Here is a 19,085-nt window from a genome sequence, read left to right as displayed (position 1 = left end):
CTGTTGACAGTTTGACTTCTTTAGCTAAATCCTGAACTGAAATAAATAAATAAATAAAACCAACAAACTTGAATTAGCAGTGGCCATAGGACTGAAAAAAAGACCCACTTAATTGTTTCTTCCAGTTTTGACATCAGAGCCTAGATTACCAATCTCTGTTTTGATATAGCAAAAAAACCACATTTTCCCCCTGAATATGGTTAACCATCGGAACAGGTTGCCTAGAGAGGGAACAAGTTGCCTAGAGAAGTTGTGGAGTCTCCATCTTTTGAAACATTCAAAATCCAGCTGGACACTCTTGGAAAATCTGCTATACCTGACAATGCTTTAAGCTGGAGGCTGGACTAGAGACCTCCAGAGTCCCTTCCAACCTCAGCAATTCCATAATTTCTAGTTTGTTACAGAGGTTTGGTGGATTCATCCGTTTTCCCTGAAAATACACTGTTGCTTATACACAGAATCTGTACAATCTGAGAGTCAGGACAGACTTACTGCCAAAGTCCAGTCAGGGGTCCAAAATCCTTTTCTTCTGACAGGTCTAACTTGACCACAACCAAGACACCCTACAGGAAGGACTTCACGGGATCACAGACTTCTAACAAAACACAAGGATGGTGACTTTTTGTCTAAAACAAGAAAATTCATTCTCATAGTATCAAAGTTTCTAGAATATTCACTGTGAAGATGTGAGTTCAGTTTCTTCCTTAGCCTTTACAAGGTCAAACCATCATCTTCTCAATTCCTCAGATTGCATTCTGGGCAGCAGCCTGTAAGGCAGTATGGAGCAAAGGCATGTCTGTCTTTGTTAAGATGCTCCACAAGTTTTATCCAAACACCCTTTCACGTAAAATTCACTTGAGTGTTTGGCCTATGGACTGTAACTAAGCTCCCTCATTCCAGGTAAGTGCCTGGATCTCAAGGCTGCACACCCTTTCTTGCACATGAAGTCCTTCTGCTCTTACCAGCCCTCCCCGGGCAATCTGTGAATATTTCATGAGAAGGCCGTGAGTTATAAAAAGAGGAGAGATGCCAGTTTATTTATCAGCCCTATATCATCTTCTTCCTGAGCACTCCAACCAGTACAGTAACACCTCTCACTTCCCCAGTTGTTTCATTATTAAGGAAAAATTAAGTCTGCTCAGTTCTTTAAAAAAACCCCACTTATTTATCTGTTTTTCAGAAGACAATTGAAAGCTGAAAATGGAAAATGACAGAAGGGCCTTTCTGCTGCCTGTGATCATATACAATGAACTCAAGAAAGGGAAATGTTTGAGATTTTTCTTCATGCTTTGCATTTTGATCACTAACTAAAGGGACATTTTCATTCCTTTTGGATGTTACTTTGAATGAGATAACTCTCCCAAACACCTTCTATGGGGAATTTAGGGTCCTACCGAAGGTTCTAGAGTTCACTCTTAGGATCAGCTCCATAAAATATAGTAAGTTTTAGATACCAGATGCTTTAATATAATTGTCTGTAGTTTAAGATATCACATTAAATTAGTTAGCAGAACAATTAAATATCCCAAATTTCCTGAACCTGGTTGTGCTTCTCACAGCAACAGTGCATGAAATTTATGAAAGAATCTCTTCATTCTCCATAATAATTGTAACAAAATCAGCAGCCGGTGACAAAATTAAATGAAAAGATCCAGACCTTGTCAGCTTGTCGTTCTTACAAAAGGAAATTCATATGGTAATATGTAGTCTAACTCCTCTGTGGGTAGAAACTGCATACACAAGGATTCATGTTAACATCTAGAACAGGAGGAAAGCCTTTTTAGACATTATAAATATCAGCACTCATCACTATATGCAAGTAGATAATTAGGGTAATTATTCCCAATTAGCAGCTTCAAGCCCTGCAGATGGGAATTTCAGGGGCTGGTAACCATTGTAAGAAAGCATTTTTGCAAGCTGCAGAGCCTTTTTCATGTTTTGGAAAATACACATTTAATGACCCTCACACATGCTTTTAAATATTTTTGTTAATATTTCAAAATAGAAACCCTACCTGCTAATGCTTTTGTTTTTATTTAAAACTGTGTTGCAGTCTGAAATGACCTGGATTTGGAAAGATTTTACAAAGTATTTGACCTATTAGCTAAAGTAAATGATGAATAAGGATGAACTGGGACTCCAATTTTGCTTCTATTCTCAGTCCATGAGGAAAAGCAACGTTAAGAGCCCTTTTGTTGCTTTTTGAAGACGGCAAAAGCTCTCCATCTCTTTTCCTGAGCTCTGCATGAAACCTGGGAGAACAAATTGTTAAAATTGCTGGCCAAGGTCCAGGAGCGTTTTCCCTCTGTTCATTTTATTCTGCTCCTTTGAATGGCTCAAGAATAAAATAATACATATATTTTAATTATGAATAATGTGTTTTCAACTATAAATGCTTCTGTAATACTCAACAAGTTACTATGATTAGAAAGGGATTCTTGGTGCATTTCTGTGTGCCATGAGTACATTACAAGCACAAATAGAGCAAGACTTCTTCGGTTTTTAGTGGTTTTGTGAATTCATTTAACTTAGGAATTCAGAAAGCAAAATAAATGTAATCAACAAAAATGGTAAAGCCCTAAAACTGTGAGATTTGTGCTCATGAAACTCCTTATCATAGTGAAGAAATTTCTTTTTTTTAGATGCCTTAATGTAAAATAGCAATCATTCTTATCTTTGGAACTGAGATTTCAACTTCAATCAACAAATAAGCCTATGTTTACTCATTTAAATCCTATCCTTATCTAGTTATTTTAATGTGGAATTTCAGACAAAAGAAAGTTGAGAAACTAATCATTTTTTTCATTTGAATGAATAAAAGCTTATTGATCAATGTCCTTTGAAACTTTCTATTTAATCATCTAGAGCTAAAATGAAGGAAAGAAATTTCAAGCCAAAATAATTATTCTATGGAAAGGCTATGAGTCTTTTTTTTTTTTAAAAAAAAAAAAGAATATTCAGACTGAACATAATAATTCAGCTTTAACATGGAAAATTGAACAGTATAGCTTACAGTAGACCCATGTAGGTGCCAATAAAGGCTTTCTCAGCATTCAAATTTTATTTTTAGCTGTACTGGCAAACTAGTAATAGAGAAGATTTAAAAGTGAGAGTATGGTTGTATGCTATTGATTGTTTTTTCTTAATATAGCTCTGTAATTCAGATTTTTACAGTTGATGGTGTTGCCAACTGTAAATAATAATTAAAAAAGCTTAATAAAATATATTTATTTTGTATATTTTAGGAGTCTGGTTATTACAACTATAACTACTTGTAAATACCATTTAATTCTCCTACAACCTCAAAAAACTTTCCTCCAACTTTCGTCTCATACATACTACATCTTAGAAAAGAAATGAGGATGATCTATCACATTTACAGGCTTGAAGTTGGGAGAGATTTTTTACATTCCCTTTCTAATCACCATCCAAAGCTGAACAACATTAAAAGTTTGGGGTTTTGCATGATCTGAATAATATTTCATTTAGATTCATGCTCTGTCATATTACTTTGTATAAGAATATAACTCGTAGTTTTTTTGGCTCTAACATTTTTCTGATCTGTGTAATCTGTTTCTTCTGACTTCAGCCTCTCTTTTTTTTCTCTCCTGAGCTTGGTCTTTAATATCTTTACTTTTTCACTCTCTTTTAAAAATTTAATTTCCTCCTTATTCTCTTTTTGAGACTCAAAATACCAGGTCAGTTCACCTGGCTAATTTGTATATCTTGAAAGGGCAGTAAAAATGACAGTCAGATTGTGATAGCTATTTAAATCCCATCTCCAAGACTGCTGAAACTTATGGGAGTATTTTCTTCAGCTCTGCAGTGAACTCTATCTGTAGAAGGTCTCAAATATGTTTGACTTTGAAGTCTTTATATCCTGCTTTGCAGAAACTCCTTAATACATGTTTAACTGCAAGCTCAGATTTATAGTATGTTGGTAAATAATGTCATTGTACTCTTTAATATATATGAAGTCATTATGTTGATAAAGGATTTTACGCTGCCAAGTGCATCAGCCCTGGCCCAGTGATGTACTCTGTCACATCCTTCTTTTTGATCATGAGTCATTATAATTGATTTCAGAGAGTTGCGTGTATCCTTAAATTAAGTAAATGCTTAAGTGTATTTCTGGATTAGGGCCAGAGGACTCAGCACCTTGGAAGATTAAACAAGAAACAAAGAGTCAGCAATACTGGCAGAGGCAGGCTTACTGAGTTTGTCCATAAGTCTTAAAACAAGGCTTTGACTTTGGATTTTAAAATCTATTCCCCCTCAATTCTCTGCCAATTCGTGGTGCAGAGATATATCATAGAATCATAGAATCGTTTCAGCTGGAAGAGACCTTTACGATCATCGAGTCTAGCCTTTGTCCCAACCCTATCAACCACTAGACCATTTCACTCAGTGAGACATCCAACTCTCTCTTAAACACCTCCAGGGATGGTGACTCCACGACCTCCCTGGGCAACCCGTTCAAATGCCTGACAACCCTTGCAGGAAATACATTCCTCCTAGTCCTTCCACCAGCTGTGGATTATCTGACTGCCAATCTTACTATTATAAAAAACACCTTAACTGCATGAAAGCTGCCTCAACCAAATGCATTAGTAGTTAACTGTCTACATTTCTGGTATGTTTTATTATTCTCTCCGCAGTCCCGCTGTAGGAGAATGAGTGAATGAATAGCTGTCTGATGTTTAGTTGCCTTCCTGGTTAAACCCCAATGGGGATGTTGGTAAAAGACTCTGTAGTACTCAGCTTTCAATGAGTTTTAGGTCTGAGACACTTGATCAGCTTACTGTTTATCAGCTGAAAATCTATGCAAACTTTCAAGAGGTTACTTCCTGCATTTCAGAGCATGACTACAAATAGATATTGCAGCTCAGTTCACAAAGCACAACTTGATTGGTTCTTGGTTTCCAACATTTATAAACTCAAATTTTCCAGTCTTGAAGTTTCAATTGAATTGCTAAATCATTTGGCAACCTTAGAAATTCTTTTCTAAGTGATGTTTCTGAAGAATAAAAAAATCATGATTTGTCTTTGTAAAATGAAAAATTGAAGGAAGTGCTTAAATATATGAGAAGAATAATGCGCATTTTGCACATATTTTTTATGGTCTTCATTAGGTACCTCAGGATGAATGGGGAGGATACCCATCTGGTGGGAAAGATGAAGAGATCCCCTGCAGAAGAATGAGAAGTGGAAGCTATATTAAAGCCATGGGAGATGAGGAGAGTGGAGACTCTGATACTAGCCCCAAGACGTCACCAAAATTAACGGTTCGACCAGAGTCGTTATTAAAATCCATTGGACAAAGACCACTGGGAGATCATCAAAAGTAAGTTTCACTGTACCATGTTAAACGCCTTTCTGAAGGTTGCCATGATTTGGATAGGTTTTCTTTGTATCTTGCTGGTAGTGGTCAGTATCCATGAGAAAATATGATACTGTAGTCAAAAAGCTAACTTTTGTGTCTTTGTTTTAAATTAACTAGAGCCTCTTGTGATGACTAGATGAAAAACTGACATCTTCCTCCATCCATGTAACAAACTTGCTACTTCAAAAAGTTTTTTGTGTTTACCAAAGGAAACAAATCTATATTTTTATCAAAAGTTTAAAACAGAATATCACTTTTTTAAAAGAATTGGTGTATAAGTCTTTGTTATTTCATTGCTTTCTCTGAAACAGAAAATACACTCTATCCTATACTAAGTATGGTAACCAATAGATAACTGTATCATATATATGTCATCTTACACCTTTTTTAATACAATGCTTTATATATCAGCTACACTAAATCGTACACATTTAAACACATTGTGGAGGGTTTTGTTTGACTGGGTTTGTTTTTTTTTTTCATTTATTCTACCTACAATATGGCCAATTAAATAACTAAAGCAAATTTTAAAACAATAGGAAAATAAGTAGTTATGTATTTTTCCCACTAGATCTTTATTTTTCTCTCTTTTTTGTCCTTTCAATATATCATTTTGTAACTAACCTGAAAGTATGTTTCTGAAGATAGTTTCAAAGTGATTGCCTGATTTCAAATCTGCAGCTTCTATTAATGTGACTAGGTGTGTCTCACATCTTAGAAAATTGGTCTTTTTGCCTGGGAGAAATACATAAAATGAAGAAATTGAGTGAAACTTTTGATCGAAGGTTGTTTATTGTTCTGTAGGTAATACCATGCATAGTACGCAATTACTCACCTTTTCGTAAAACAAAACAAAACAAGAACCTTAGGCAAAAATTCTTTTGGCTTAATTAAATTTAATTCTTTAGCTTGCAATTTGGAAGAAAACCATCCACTTTCGCCATCGGTGAAAAGAACAGTTTACAACTCTTGTTTCTTACAGCTTACTCATACATCTCCGTAAGCTTAATTCAAATGCACAAAAATATCTGTGCCATGAGCGGCTGTAAGATTTCTGAGAGGTCATGAAACAAGACTGGCAGCTCTCTGCTGCCAATTGGCAACTGAAATCCAGGCATAATACCTCAAAGAGTGTCAGAGAGCTATGTTTAGGCAACTGAACCAAATTCTCTATGTCAATCTGACAGATTTGCTGGAATATTAGATCCAATGATGAAAACATGGCCTATAATATAAGTATTGCTACCAAACTCATACCTGGTTGATTTCCAAAAATGGAGAGATGAATTCTTAATGGCAATGGTTGGAAGCAACAGTTTAATTTTTTATATCCTCAGTCCTTGTGTCTGTGCTGAATTTTGGGTTTGGAGGCATGCTGGCTACATTGACTAGTTCAGTCCAAATTTGTGAAAGTCTCCAGGAAGCAAACAAGATGGTTAATTTCAGCTTGTGAGTACCTGTCAGTAAGCATAGAGATCTTTCAGGATGAGGGGCCCATAGTTTCTCAGCCATAGTGGAGACCTGTGTAGTGAATTCTTCAGTCCTGGATTTTGTCAGAAATAGTTCTGAAAACTGTAGGTCCTGCAAAAGGGCAATCATCCTTGTAGGATAAGATGTGCTAAGTGAGAGTAATCTATTGTCTTTGCCTTGCTTCTACAGGCAATGGGGAAAGAGGAGGTGGGTGACTTTCTCAGACTTCCACACAGGAACCATCTGTCTTCTTGCCCATAAATTAAACATTTCCAGAACACAGACTTCAGTACAGAATCCTGACCATACACACTGAGGTTTTGGAGACTTGTCAGACTTCATCACCTGTATCTGTTAGTACTGTCCCAGCCACTGCCTGGCCATATTCTGGGCACTGGTGTAGCCCAGGGATCATTCCCAGAAGGCGGTTTGAATGCAGCCATCCTTTTTTTGAAGAGTACATCTTATTCATTCTAGTACCACAAGCTAAAACCTTTTCTCAGAGACAGGTCTAACTTTACAGGTACTTAAATCAAATGAAATATATTCTGTTGGTGTTCTTTGTTTTCAGCTACAATTAGGCCTCCCACAGGCGGATGTAGATAACAGCACAAATTTTGTAGTGAACAGCAGGTCTACCCTAGACCTCTACGGTTAATAAACAGATCCAAGACAGCGTCTAGACATATGTATTCAAACAAAGAAGATGTTTAAAGAAAAAAAAAAGTGTCTTTCTGATCTGTTAAATTCTGGAGGCAGGTCATTATTAGTACATCAATACCAAGTGTTGTGTCTTCTACCGTTTTTCCATGTGTCACAAAAATGCTGCTCAAAATATAATTGTTTAAAACAGGGGTGTGATGCTGATGCAGTGTACTGGCATGACAGCTGTGCCTGTTCATGATCCCAAAGGATTTAATGTCATAGTTACCACTAACTGCAGTTGGAAAAGGAGGAAGCTTTTTGTAATACTGTGAAATATTAGGGGGTCTGTTGAAAACCTGTCATAAACATTTGTACTATGAATTATTGAGCAGCCAGTCTGCTGCAGACAAGTACTTTTTAAATTCTGTTTGCCTTGGACCTGCTAGCCTAACATAGATGGTTTTCTTCAAGTGGACTTGAAACAATGTGGAAGACTACTCTGGTTTTTGCATGTCTTTCTTGCAAAATTTTGCAATTTCAACAGTCAGTGGACAGAAAATTTGTCGTCTCAGATGAATACAAAGTGCTGATCCTAAGCCTGACTTTCCACCACAAGCCGTCTCCTCCCTGTATGTTTCTGTCTCCCTTTCACTGTGGTTATCTTTGGTATCTGGTGGATTCCTGTGAAGGATATAGCAAGAGATGATGGTTGGGGAGCCTTCTTGTCTGGCAGTGCTCAGTAATCCGCATTGTATATCGAGTACCCTTTGTACCATTGATCACACTGCTGAGCCAGAAACTGGGGTTTTGAACAGCATTCCTGCATGTATAGCAGGGCTGAATAGTATTTCTGGCATGTATTATGATAAATTACATAATTTGAATTGTCAGCTGCATTAGCTGGCTTTTTAGCTTGTTTACTAGGATGGAGGGAGCTAATGCACATAAATAAAATGGGGTTTATACTCTCTTAGTCCTCTGCTTGAGTGACAGGATAGCTCAGAATAAAGGTCTGACAGAGCACCAGTAAACCTGTAATAAAAAATGAATATTGATAGTTTTGGCAGTATAAAAACATGCATTGGCTACTGTACATATGTAAATGGGTTTCATAAGAATAACTGTAGTTTTCTATGAGTATCCTGGATAGGATAAAATGAAAATTAGAAAAGCAACATTTAACCTTGAAGAGACCTTTGACATATTTGCGTATTTCTCCTCTCTGTTTTATCAGACATCTTTGCAAGGAGTTTTTTCACATTTGAATTCTGTTTCTACTTTTACAAAAGTAAGACCCTATTTTGTCAACTCATGTTGCTCAGCAAATTGAACACTAAAAATTCATAAACAATAAAAATGCATACTGAATAAATTTTATTTAACAACATACAGATAGGTGAATGTAACTGATTTAACAGAAGCATTACAATTCTGAAATAGTTTATTTTCAGTTACTCTTGGAAAGGAGTGTATTTTACTCCAAGTCAGATTAAAAGAGAAGTGCAAGGTCTGCCAGTGCTGGTTTACACAGATGGCAGAGGCAGGGCATATACCCAACTACTGCCATCTGATCACCACCTCTGTCAAATTGCTAGCACAGCCAGAATGTTCCCCAGCCTGCTTTTAGCCTAGGCCACCTGACTCTCTTCTAGGTAGTGCCCAGGCATGTTTCAGGGACTAACCTTGTTGGATGTGACACTGTCTCTATAGGACAAGCAACTTTAACTATACAGGTCAGTTGGCCAAAGGTTCAGGTAATGACACAGCTTGTTTCTGAGTATAGATATAACCTAAAGGACTCAAATTTTGTATTTTTTTTTAATTAAATCCATCTAAATATCTAGGTTGCTCAGTAAAGATAAATGCATTTCAGTTTTTTCTCTGTGAGGGCTGTTTCAAAAGACTAAATAGTATGTTGCACTACTTAGTCCTACAACATCATCGAAGGCCAGTGTAATTTATTATGAAATTGCATTTGAGTGAAATATAATGCAATAAGGCTTGCTGTGGTAGAGACAGGAACATACTTGAATCTGCTTCCTTTCCGACTTTTTGCTTTCTTGGAATGATGCCAGCAATCCCATTTATTGTGGAAATTATCTTGACTCCCAGTAGTCCCAGGAGAAAAAAAAAATAATTCAAATTTTGCATGATCATTAGACATATAAAATTTTTCAGACGTCAGTTTTGGTATCTTGTGAACAAATATAGGTTTTCTGGAGGTGAAATGCAAGCCCTTTCAATTCAGTCTGTTGTTTTCTGATATGCTATGATGCTACTGGGGATGGAATTAAACTGTGTTGGAAAGTAGTTTGCAGAAGGTAGCTTGTAGATGGTAGGTAACATCCTGCTAGGTATTTTCATTTACAGTAAATCTCAAAACAGCTGAACAGTTTATGGAACATGTAGCTGAAACAAAGGGAATGCCTGTCTTAAGTAAGTTCTGTGCAGTCCTGAAAAAGAGACTGACCCTCAGATTTGTAAGGGTACCTTCCAACCTAGTAAATGCCATTTCTCTGTATTTCTGACAAAAATAGAGGTGGAAGCATCAGAGATGTCAGGATCTAGAAAGAAAAGCTATAATGACAACAAGAATTTGGGACTGTTAGATGGAAAAACAATTCTATGACTGAAGATAATATTCTGGTTATTTGATAATGCTTGTTTTCAGGAAAAGTGTACTTAATATACCAATTATGTAAATGAACTGGATAGCACTGTGGAAACAAAAAGTTCCATTTTCAGTATCTCCTTTTTGAAGCATTGCAGAAGAGTCTGAATGCTGTTTAATCATTTAGTCAAAAGGAATAACAATAGCATTTTAGCCCAAAGTTAACACACTCTATTTGAAGATCATGCTGGTATCATGCAAATTAATAGCTGTGCTGTGCTGAGCTGAAGTTTTCCATTATGAAGTGACTCATGGGAAGCTAGATACTGCAAACATGCAGATGAAATAGGTTAAGTCACAATAAAATAAATTCAATGACAGTGATAAGTACTTTTGGTTTGTGAACTTCTAATGGCAGACTTTACTGTCCTAGTAACCTTAAGCTGATGGGTGAACACACAGAAGGGCATGCCAGAAAATAGGTACAAAAATCAGGAAGGAAATCTACCATAGCACAAATTATTTGGTGGACTACCACAGTACAATACCAACGGTTCTTTGATTTGTTTTCGTCATATTCTCCATCTAACTCTCTGCCAGGTTTTTGCCCTTGTATGGAAGTGAGTGTTTCAAACTCTGAGTCATGGTCACAAAGAAAGCCACCACGTCCCACCCTCAAATGTTTAACACCTTTGCTTTGGATGTTGTGAAAATCCATAGCACAATTGAAGAGCACAATGCATGCCCATATTTCAGCCACTTTTGTTCTCAGTCTGATATCTCAACACAAAAGACAATGTATTCAGTATTTTTAGCTAATATGCCTAAGATCTGAAATGGTTGATGTATTTTCTGGGCTTATGGTAAACCACATCAGTGCAGTGATCTGAACTAAAGATAACCTTTCCCTGCATTTTCCCTGTTCAGAGTGAGAGATTTGCATTTTTCTGTGGCCATACTAACTTGTACTGACTTAAAGAATATCTCGAGTATGACCCAAGGCCTCATATTCCGTTCTGCAAGCTCTATTATGGCAACAAAAAACCTTGCCAAAGCACACAGCAAGCAGGTTAAATGGCAATGAGAAGATTCGACAGCACTTAACTACCAGAGCCCTTGGCTCAGCAGGAATTGTGGAACAGCACAGGCTCCTTAAGACACGTGGGAAAACTTCATTAAAGAAAAAAAAATAAATCTTACCATTTGTAACCATTTGTGCTACCTTAGCACACTTACAACATAAGAAAGTGAAAATCAAATGAGAAGTTTGGAAGCACTGTACCGGACCAAACCTCTGTCTTTTAATCCATTGTTTCCCATGACACTGCCAATGTCGTATCGTTTAGTGATGGCCAAATTTCGTGGGCCAGATTTTGCCTACAGAAATACCACTTTGTATGTATGCAGAGAGAAGTCTGGTGTTGCAGGGTGTATGTAAGCGTGCACATGTGGAGGAGTAAGTGTGCTGCAGAAGCTTCACAGATTGAGAGTTTAAGCACATCTTCCTTGCCAGAGAAATTAATGCCCCATTTCAATGCTATCCATTGCAACTCATCAGTGATGCAGGCCTTTTTGAATTTTTAAGGGTAAACTTCAATTTACCAATAACTATTCTTCAGCATTTTTTATTGGGAATGGTTTTGAGGCCATTTCTGAGAAATATTTTCAATAGAAGAGATTGGGAAAAATCACTATAAAAGTAACTATCATCTTTTATATGCTTTTTATTTATCTTTGTTTTTTCCTCAATCTTCTATCTCTAAAAAGCCTCATTACACACTTCATTAGTAGCTTTCTGAGGCCCTGTAGTGTAGCAGCATCTACTCAGAGTCTCTGAGGGGTGAAATTGGAGATTTACTGAGGAGACTTTGAGGGCTAATTCCAAAGCCTTATCAACTAATAATGCAATCCGTGGGCCGCTGGCACAGTGATAGTGTTCTCTGCTGTAGTCAGTAAGATCTGGATTAGATTAGTCCTCAGGGTTAAGAGTGAACGCTGATGAAGGGCAGCTAGTCTTCTGGCTACCCAGAAAGTAACTTTTATGGGGTCAGAAGATGGTCCCCATCTTTTCTTCCTTTGCAGAATAAGAAGAAATGCTCTTAAGCAGTATTAAGCACCTTGTTCTCTTAGAAGTGGCATAGTGTGAAACCCAGGGAATAATTGAACCCAAATCTCCTATTTCATTGTAGCTAATTCCAGCTTTATGTTGTAGGACTTAAATGTATTACACTGGCTTAGAGATGGAAAGCAGATCCTAAGGACCTACACAAAGTGCAGAGTCTTCTCAGGAATAAAACAGGCTTTTGTCAGAAAGATGCAATTGTGTGATGGATTGCGGTGAAAATGCAGGCCAGGCTCATAAGCACAAGTACTGAGGTCCAAGAGAAAATATTTTTCTTGTGCTTATTCATTCCTGCTTTCAATAAATATGTTAGGTTTACTTTTCATTTGAAAAGGATCAAGAGCTGCTTTTCTCATTTGTTTATGTTTTAATAAAAACTAGATGACACTATAAAGCATGTGTGTAGAAACGCTTCTGTTCTTCAGGCCGGGATTTGAAAATTAAGATGCTTTTGGTTAAAGAACAGAAATTATGTGTATATTTTCACTTCTCCCAGTTCAACTTTATTTTTTTCCCCAGAAATTGTATAGTGTCATTAACATCTTCAGCGTGAGAAGGACAATTATTGCTTAAGACCTATTGACTTTAATGGACTTATATGTATGTTTAAATTAAGCTCATACTCAGATGCTTTACTGGGTCTTGATGATCTGTAGTTTAGATTTCTTCTGCCTAATTATGCTTTTTTGCATGTGTACATGTATATGTACTATTTTTTTTTTTTAAGTGAGATAGCTTTGTGAAGAAAAGGAGGAATATTTCAATTCCATAAAGGGATTTAGGAACAAATGTCCAATATTTGAATTCTGGTTAGATTTTCAGATCCCTTTACTAAACTGGTACATGATTCTTTAAATGCCTCCAAGTTTTTACCATAAAATGTGCCTGAGTTTTGTTGTTGCTGACCAGTTTGCTGCCTATTCTCCAAGGCAAGCTCAAAATGGGATACTGGAACAAGGATTTTAGATTAGTTCTATGTGCAGATCTGTTACCTCTTACAAACCAAAGCTCTGAGTTTAGATTTCCCACATTGGACTGTTTTTATTACATGCACATGCTTCATGATTTGGAGTATAGGCTTGATTGAGCTGATGTCCTTTGTATCTTCGCAAGGAATGGTCAAACCACCAGACTGTTTCACTATTCCAGATTATTTGCTTTCATTCTCTTCTAGTTCATGTTGTAAAAATCTCTAAACAATTACTGATGAGAAATGTTCTCTGATACCAGAGATTAGTGAGCATTTTGTAAAGATGGAAGCAGCAGTTTATATCTCTTTTCTACCATATTCCTTTAATAAATCTAATGTTCAGTATATTTAAGGTACCTTTTTTAAAAAGGCTATGGGTCAATGAGGAAAACTATAGGCGTCTTCAAAATTTAATATGATCCAAATTCTCATCTCTGTCACTGATCAAAGCAAAACTCTAGTCTGGCAAAGATTAGAAAATAAATTCTTTCCTACAGATAAATTTGCCAGATTTATGTGTACTTTCAGGTTTTTCAAAGAACCAGACTGTGCTTTTCCAAAGGGAGAATCAGATTTAATATCTATAGTGGGAGTTCTCCAATGGGCTGCACGCAGGCACATCTGTGCCCCTTTGCAGTGCTCTATTGACTTCAGCAGGGATCCATGGAGACACAGTATGACTTGCAGCTGCTGTACAATGGCACTGCTACCCAAGCTTAATCATTAGATTCTGGTCGATGAGTTATTTCATGTGCTTACAAAGACATAGTTAAGATCCAGATAGAGAAATGAATATCCATTGAAATGCAAATCTCTCAGTGAAATAGGTTTTGATAACTTATGCTACCTCGCTAATCCAAATGCACCTCCCTTTTAGGTTCCCAAGATGAATTCTTTTACAAATTTTATCTTTTTGTCCCAGAATGATACTTCTGAATCACATGTACTGATTTAAGCAGAAGTGATTGTACTGTCTCTAATGTTCTCATTCATTCTCAGATTTTTGGACAAATGCAGGCATGATCATGAAAATAAAAAGCTACCATTTTGGAATATTACAATTCCAAAAATTAATTTGATGGAAAATGGACTTTCTTTATGTCTGACATTCCCTTAATAAACCTGATAGACCTATTCAATCAGAAGGTGACTTTCTCACTTCAACTTTTAGAGGTGTAGAAAGATTTTCATTCACTTTTGGTTCTTTGTTGACCCAGAGTGCACCAGTGGGTGACCATTTGACAGAGAATAGATACTCTGGGGGAGATCACTGTTTTGAATGTGAGTAGATCAAGGAATGACCTTGACAAGTGCACATTACTGCATTATTGGCATCATGTTCATACTTTTGAAGAAAAGGTATATGGTTTATGACAAAGTATATGTTATCAATCACTTGTTAAAGTAAAAAAAACCCACAAACCAACACTGTGACAGGGATCTCTTTTTCAGGACTCAAACACTGCATGCTCTCACTAGAGTTGTTTTGACTGCCAAGTACTGCTGCTCAGGAACCTGAATTTGTAGGGAGAAGTTAGAAGATTTCTTTGTTTTATTCTGACTCTGCCTTAGCTGTAAGCTCTAAAACCACATCAGCCTCCAAATCTGGCATTTCAAGGTGTCCTAAAAGTGAAACCATGTTGTTTTACTATCATACATACCTTTTCACTCAGTGACAGAGAGGTTAGTCTCCTGCAAAGCATACCATTGTAGCATGTCATAGTACATACAGTACTGTGTGTTACTGTAGTTTACAGTAATACTTGTCACACAGCAATACCAAGAGCCTTGAGGAAACACACGACAAACTATTCTGGTTGTTCACATGCATCAGTGACAAAGTGACAGACTTCAAGTGAGTGATGAAAGGTGCTGTGGTACAGACTGCAGAGGGAACGCCTCAAATCTCCCAGCACTCTGTGATGAAGTCAGCAGGCTTCCTCAGGCACTGTCCATGGTCATATAAACGTTCCAAAAGTTATAGAAAACAATGGAATACGGGAAGAAGAAAATAAAGAAAAAAAGGAAGTTAGTTATTTATTGCCAGAAAAGTAAAGTAAGCACCTTACTCCTTTTAAAAATACACAGTTAATAGAGGTGGAAATAGATAGCTAAATAATAGATGGTTAAAGATGAGGAAATAAGAGCTCTTATCATTAGTTAATGCTTGATTGCAGCTACTGAATTAGCTTACGTGATTGTTCCTTTCATTAAAGCATCTTCCAAACAGCTCTCTAGTTTTACAAGTCTTCTGATACAATGGCGTAAGTGGGGAAAAGATACAGATATGTAGATGTGCTCTTCTGTCTCTCAAAATCTCCTGACAAACGTTACCAAATGCTTTTCAATTACACAAACTTCTTCCTACATTTTTACTGTGCTGAGTCTTAAGGACCATGGCAAAGCACCAAAGGAAATTGCTTTCTGGAATCAAAAGAATCTAAGAAACAGACCTTTTAAAAAATTATATATTTTTTATTACTTTAATGCATCTTATTGCTTGTAGGGCTAAAGTAAAAGATATTTCCCAGCAGTTAATTTTGCCATGTTCTGCTCTTAAATTTCAGTCTTGGTAAGGAGTGGGCAAGAACAATTAAGTCTGAATGTGAAGGAAAAGAGCTTGTGCATCTGTGGAAGCCAGTGTCCCCACTGAGGGAGTGGAATTAGATAGCTGTAGTGGAGGTGAGTTGGACTCCAGTGACAGATAGAGGGGTCAAGGGCACTTTTGAAATCTGCAGAGGACATGAGTAGGATAAATGTCCCAGTGCTCACTTCTGTGGTGATGTTTTGGAGGATCTTGAGGAGGATAACTGTGAGCTGAGGAAACAAATAAGAAGAGAACTCACATACCTTAATTTTTCATATTAGTCTCATCTTCTGTCTCCTTCTCTATAGGATCAAAATTTAGAATAATTTCTGTGATGTTAATGTGTATATTTGTTTTGTGGTTCAGAGAAGAGCTGTCAAACCATCTCACGCTCATGCTTGTCTTGCCCTTCTTCAGTAATCAACTACTACAGATCATAAAAGAAAATAATTTTCTTTTCTCAAAGTGGTAAAGTTGTGGTGTTTTGGAAATGAAGGTCAAGAATGTTGTTCATAAGCTTATAGGCAGAGTGGATGTCATTAAAAAGCCACATGCTTGTGTTTTGTGGCATTTTTGACAAGCATGAAAGTTCCTTGTTACTGACATTTGAGAGCAACTTCCCCGCATAACTTTTAGATCTAGGGCATTTTTGTTCTGGATCATGTTTATAGCAAGGTCATCCTTTTGACTATGCATTGACACATTTGTCCTAGCAGATAACTTTGAGTATCAGAAATGAAAACCAATAATTTATTTTTATCAGGAAAATTTCAAAATTCTAATCAAGTGGATGTGAAATTGCTTTTACATCCAAAAAGATGTAACATTTCTTTTATTTTGCTACAGTTCCATGAATCAATTGCTCTCCTCTGATAAATTAAAAATTATTTAACTGTCAGGTGATGTCCAAGCTCATCCATCAAAACTCAAATGCTTAGCAGTATTATTAAATACTGTGTTTTTTTTCCCTAAGAAAGTATTGCTGTAGAAACTGTTGATTCAGAATGTGCACAATGAAATACTAGATTGTTGAGCGTTACAGCAGCCCCTACTGCAGGCTGTGCTGAGGCAGGAAGTCACAGCAGAACATACATAAATAAGGCAGTTCACTGACCCTGAAGCGTGGGTTAAAGTCTGTGCTGCCCTTGCTACCTAGTATGAATTATGAACTTCTTTTCTCAACTCTTGATTTAACAAAACTAGACTTGTAAGAAACTCCTTTATTACTGTTTATGGGGGATCACATTGACACAAGTATTTAAAAGGTGTATGTCAAGACGATATTTTTTTGTTTTCTCAAGTGACAGGACAAGGGGTAGTGGACATAAGCTGGAACACAAAAAGTTCCACCTGAACATACGGAAAAATTTCTTTCCTGTTGAGATGAGGGAGCCCTGGCACAAAAAGTTCTACTTAAACATAAGGAAAAATTTCTTTCTTGTTGAGATGAGGGAGCCTGGGCACAGGCTGCCCAGGGAGGATGTGGAGTCTCCTCCTCTGGAGGTTTTCAAAACCTGCCAGGATGCCTTCTTTTGTGACCTGACCGAGGTGGTCCTACTTTAGTAGGGGGTTGGACTGTATGATCTCTAGAGGTCCCTTCCAACCCCTACCATTCTGTGATTCTGTGATTACTTAGCAATGGAGACAGTTATTAAGAGCTAGTTTAAATTAATTAATTTTTAAATAGTTCATAAAATATTTTATCATTTATAATTTAATTCTTTTGCATCTATCCTTTCTTAATGTGTCCCGTGTTTTACAAAGGAAACCTCAAACATCTCTTTCACAAACTGTTTCTGGACTCAGAATTACAGATTTTGCCACCTGGTGACAAGCAGACGGTCCAGAAGAGACTTCTCTGTTTTGAAAAATACTAAATTAAAAATACCAGAGAGATTTAGTAAAGCATGTGCAGAGAATCAGGACACAAAGCAGACGACATTCATCAGAATGCTGCCTATAGAAGAAAGGAGATTTAGTTACATCCAGCAACTAAATATAGACAGGAAGGCCCTCTACCACTTCTCTTAATCTATTGTATTCTAATTCATACCTATGAGAACAAAAATTCTGCTACAGTTCTTGTTTTCATTGTGTAAAACCAAATTAGACCATCAGTCAGCTATATGAATCTGCAAATCACTTTGACGGCAGTGACATAGTTAACCTCTGATCACATGCCTGCATGAATCTCATGCATTTTTTGTTTGGTTTAGCAGTTATAGCATAGTTTCTACACAGTTTACTTCTGTCATGAAGTTGCAGAGATATTCTATAGAATCTGAATCACGATAGGAAAAAAAATTGGGTTTTCTTCAGATACATTTCCTAAATATTAAAAAAAAGCCTATCTTGCAGCAAGATGAAAACAAAACCTGTCTTTTTTTTACTGAAAAAGAAGGTGACATCCTGTCTTAAGGGAGCAGATAGCCGAGCCATTGGCAGATGCACTGAGGAAGCAAGGCTATGTCAATGTTGACTCTGAGATGGCCAAGCCAGGGAGAACACATGGTAGTATTGAGATGTCCCACATATCAAGTTGGAAAAGTGTATGAATCCCATTTGCTCTTGCAGTTGATGATGTGATGGGACCCTGAGTCATCATGTCCGACATCAAAGAACATGGCCACATAGAAAGATGGAGCTCAACACTATTTGCTTCTCTAGTCAGAACCATGAAAAAGGTCTGACCTGCTGGACAGCAGCTCTGCAGAGAGAGATCTGGGAGTGCTGGTTGACAATAATCTAACCACAAGCCAGCAATGTGCCCTCGTGGCCAAGAAGGCCAATGGCATCCTGGGATGCATCAAGAAGAGTGTGGCCAACAGGTCAAGGGAGGTTCTGCTCCCCATCTACTCTGCCCTACTGAGTCCTGTGTCCAGTTGTGGGCTCCCCAGCTCAACAGGGACAGAGGACTTCTAAAGACAGTCCAGCACACAGAGTCTGGAGCATCTTCCTTATGAGGAAAGGCTGCAGGAACTGCGGCTGTTTAGTCTAGAGAAGACTGAGGGGGGATCTCATTAATATTTATAAGTATATAAATGGTGGATGTCAGGAGGATGGGATAACATTTTTTTCTATGGTATCTAGTGACAAGGCAAGGGGTAATGGGATGAAGCTGGAACACAGAAAGTTCCTTTTAAACATAAGAAAAACCTATTTTACTGTTCAGGTGAGGGAGCCCTGGCACAGGCTGCCTGGGGAGGTTGTGGAGTCTCCTTCCTTGGAGGTCTTCAAGACCCACCTGGATACGTTCTTGTGTGACTTGATCTAGGTGGACCTGCGTCTGCAGGAGGG

The 19,085-nt window shown here is 37.3% G+C and overlaps 1 protein-coding gene across 2 annotated transcripts in view; it reads left to right on the top strand.

Annotated features, from left to right (window-relative positions):
* Nucleotides 1–19,085, top strand: part of DLGAP2 (DLG associated protein 2) — a 466,793-nt gene that overhangs the window by 394,322 nt on the left and 53,386 nt on the right. For both annotated transcript variants that reach the window (XM_061989737.1, XM_061989738.1), the window contains exon 6: nt 5,133–5,344. In XM_061989737.1, the coding sequence (XP_061845721.1) occupies nt 5,133–5,344 (212 nt within the window). The remainder of the gene's footprint in view (nt 1–5,132; nt 5,345–19,085) is intronic.

Source organism: Colius striatus, chromosome 2 (assembly GCF_028858725.1).
Source record: "Colius striatus isolate bColStr4 chromosome 2, bColStr4.1.hap1, whole genome shotgun sequence".
NCBI classification, from domain to species: domain Eukaryota; kingdom Metazoa; phylum Chordata; class Aves; order Coliiformes; family Coliidae; genus Colius; species Colius striatus.
The sequence above is the reverse complement of the archived record's forward strand: the minus strand, read 5'-3'. Positions and strand labels throughout refer to the sequence as shown.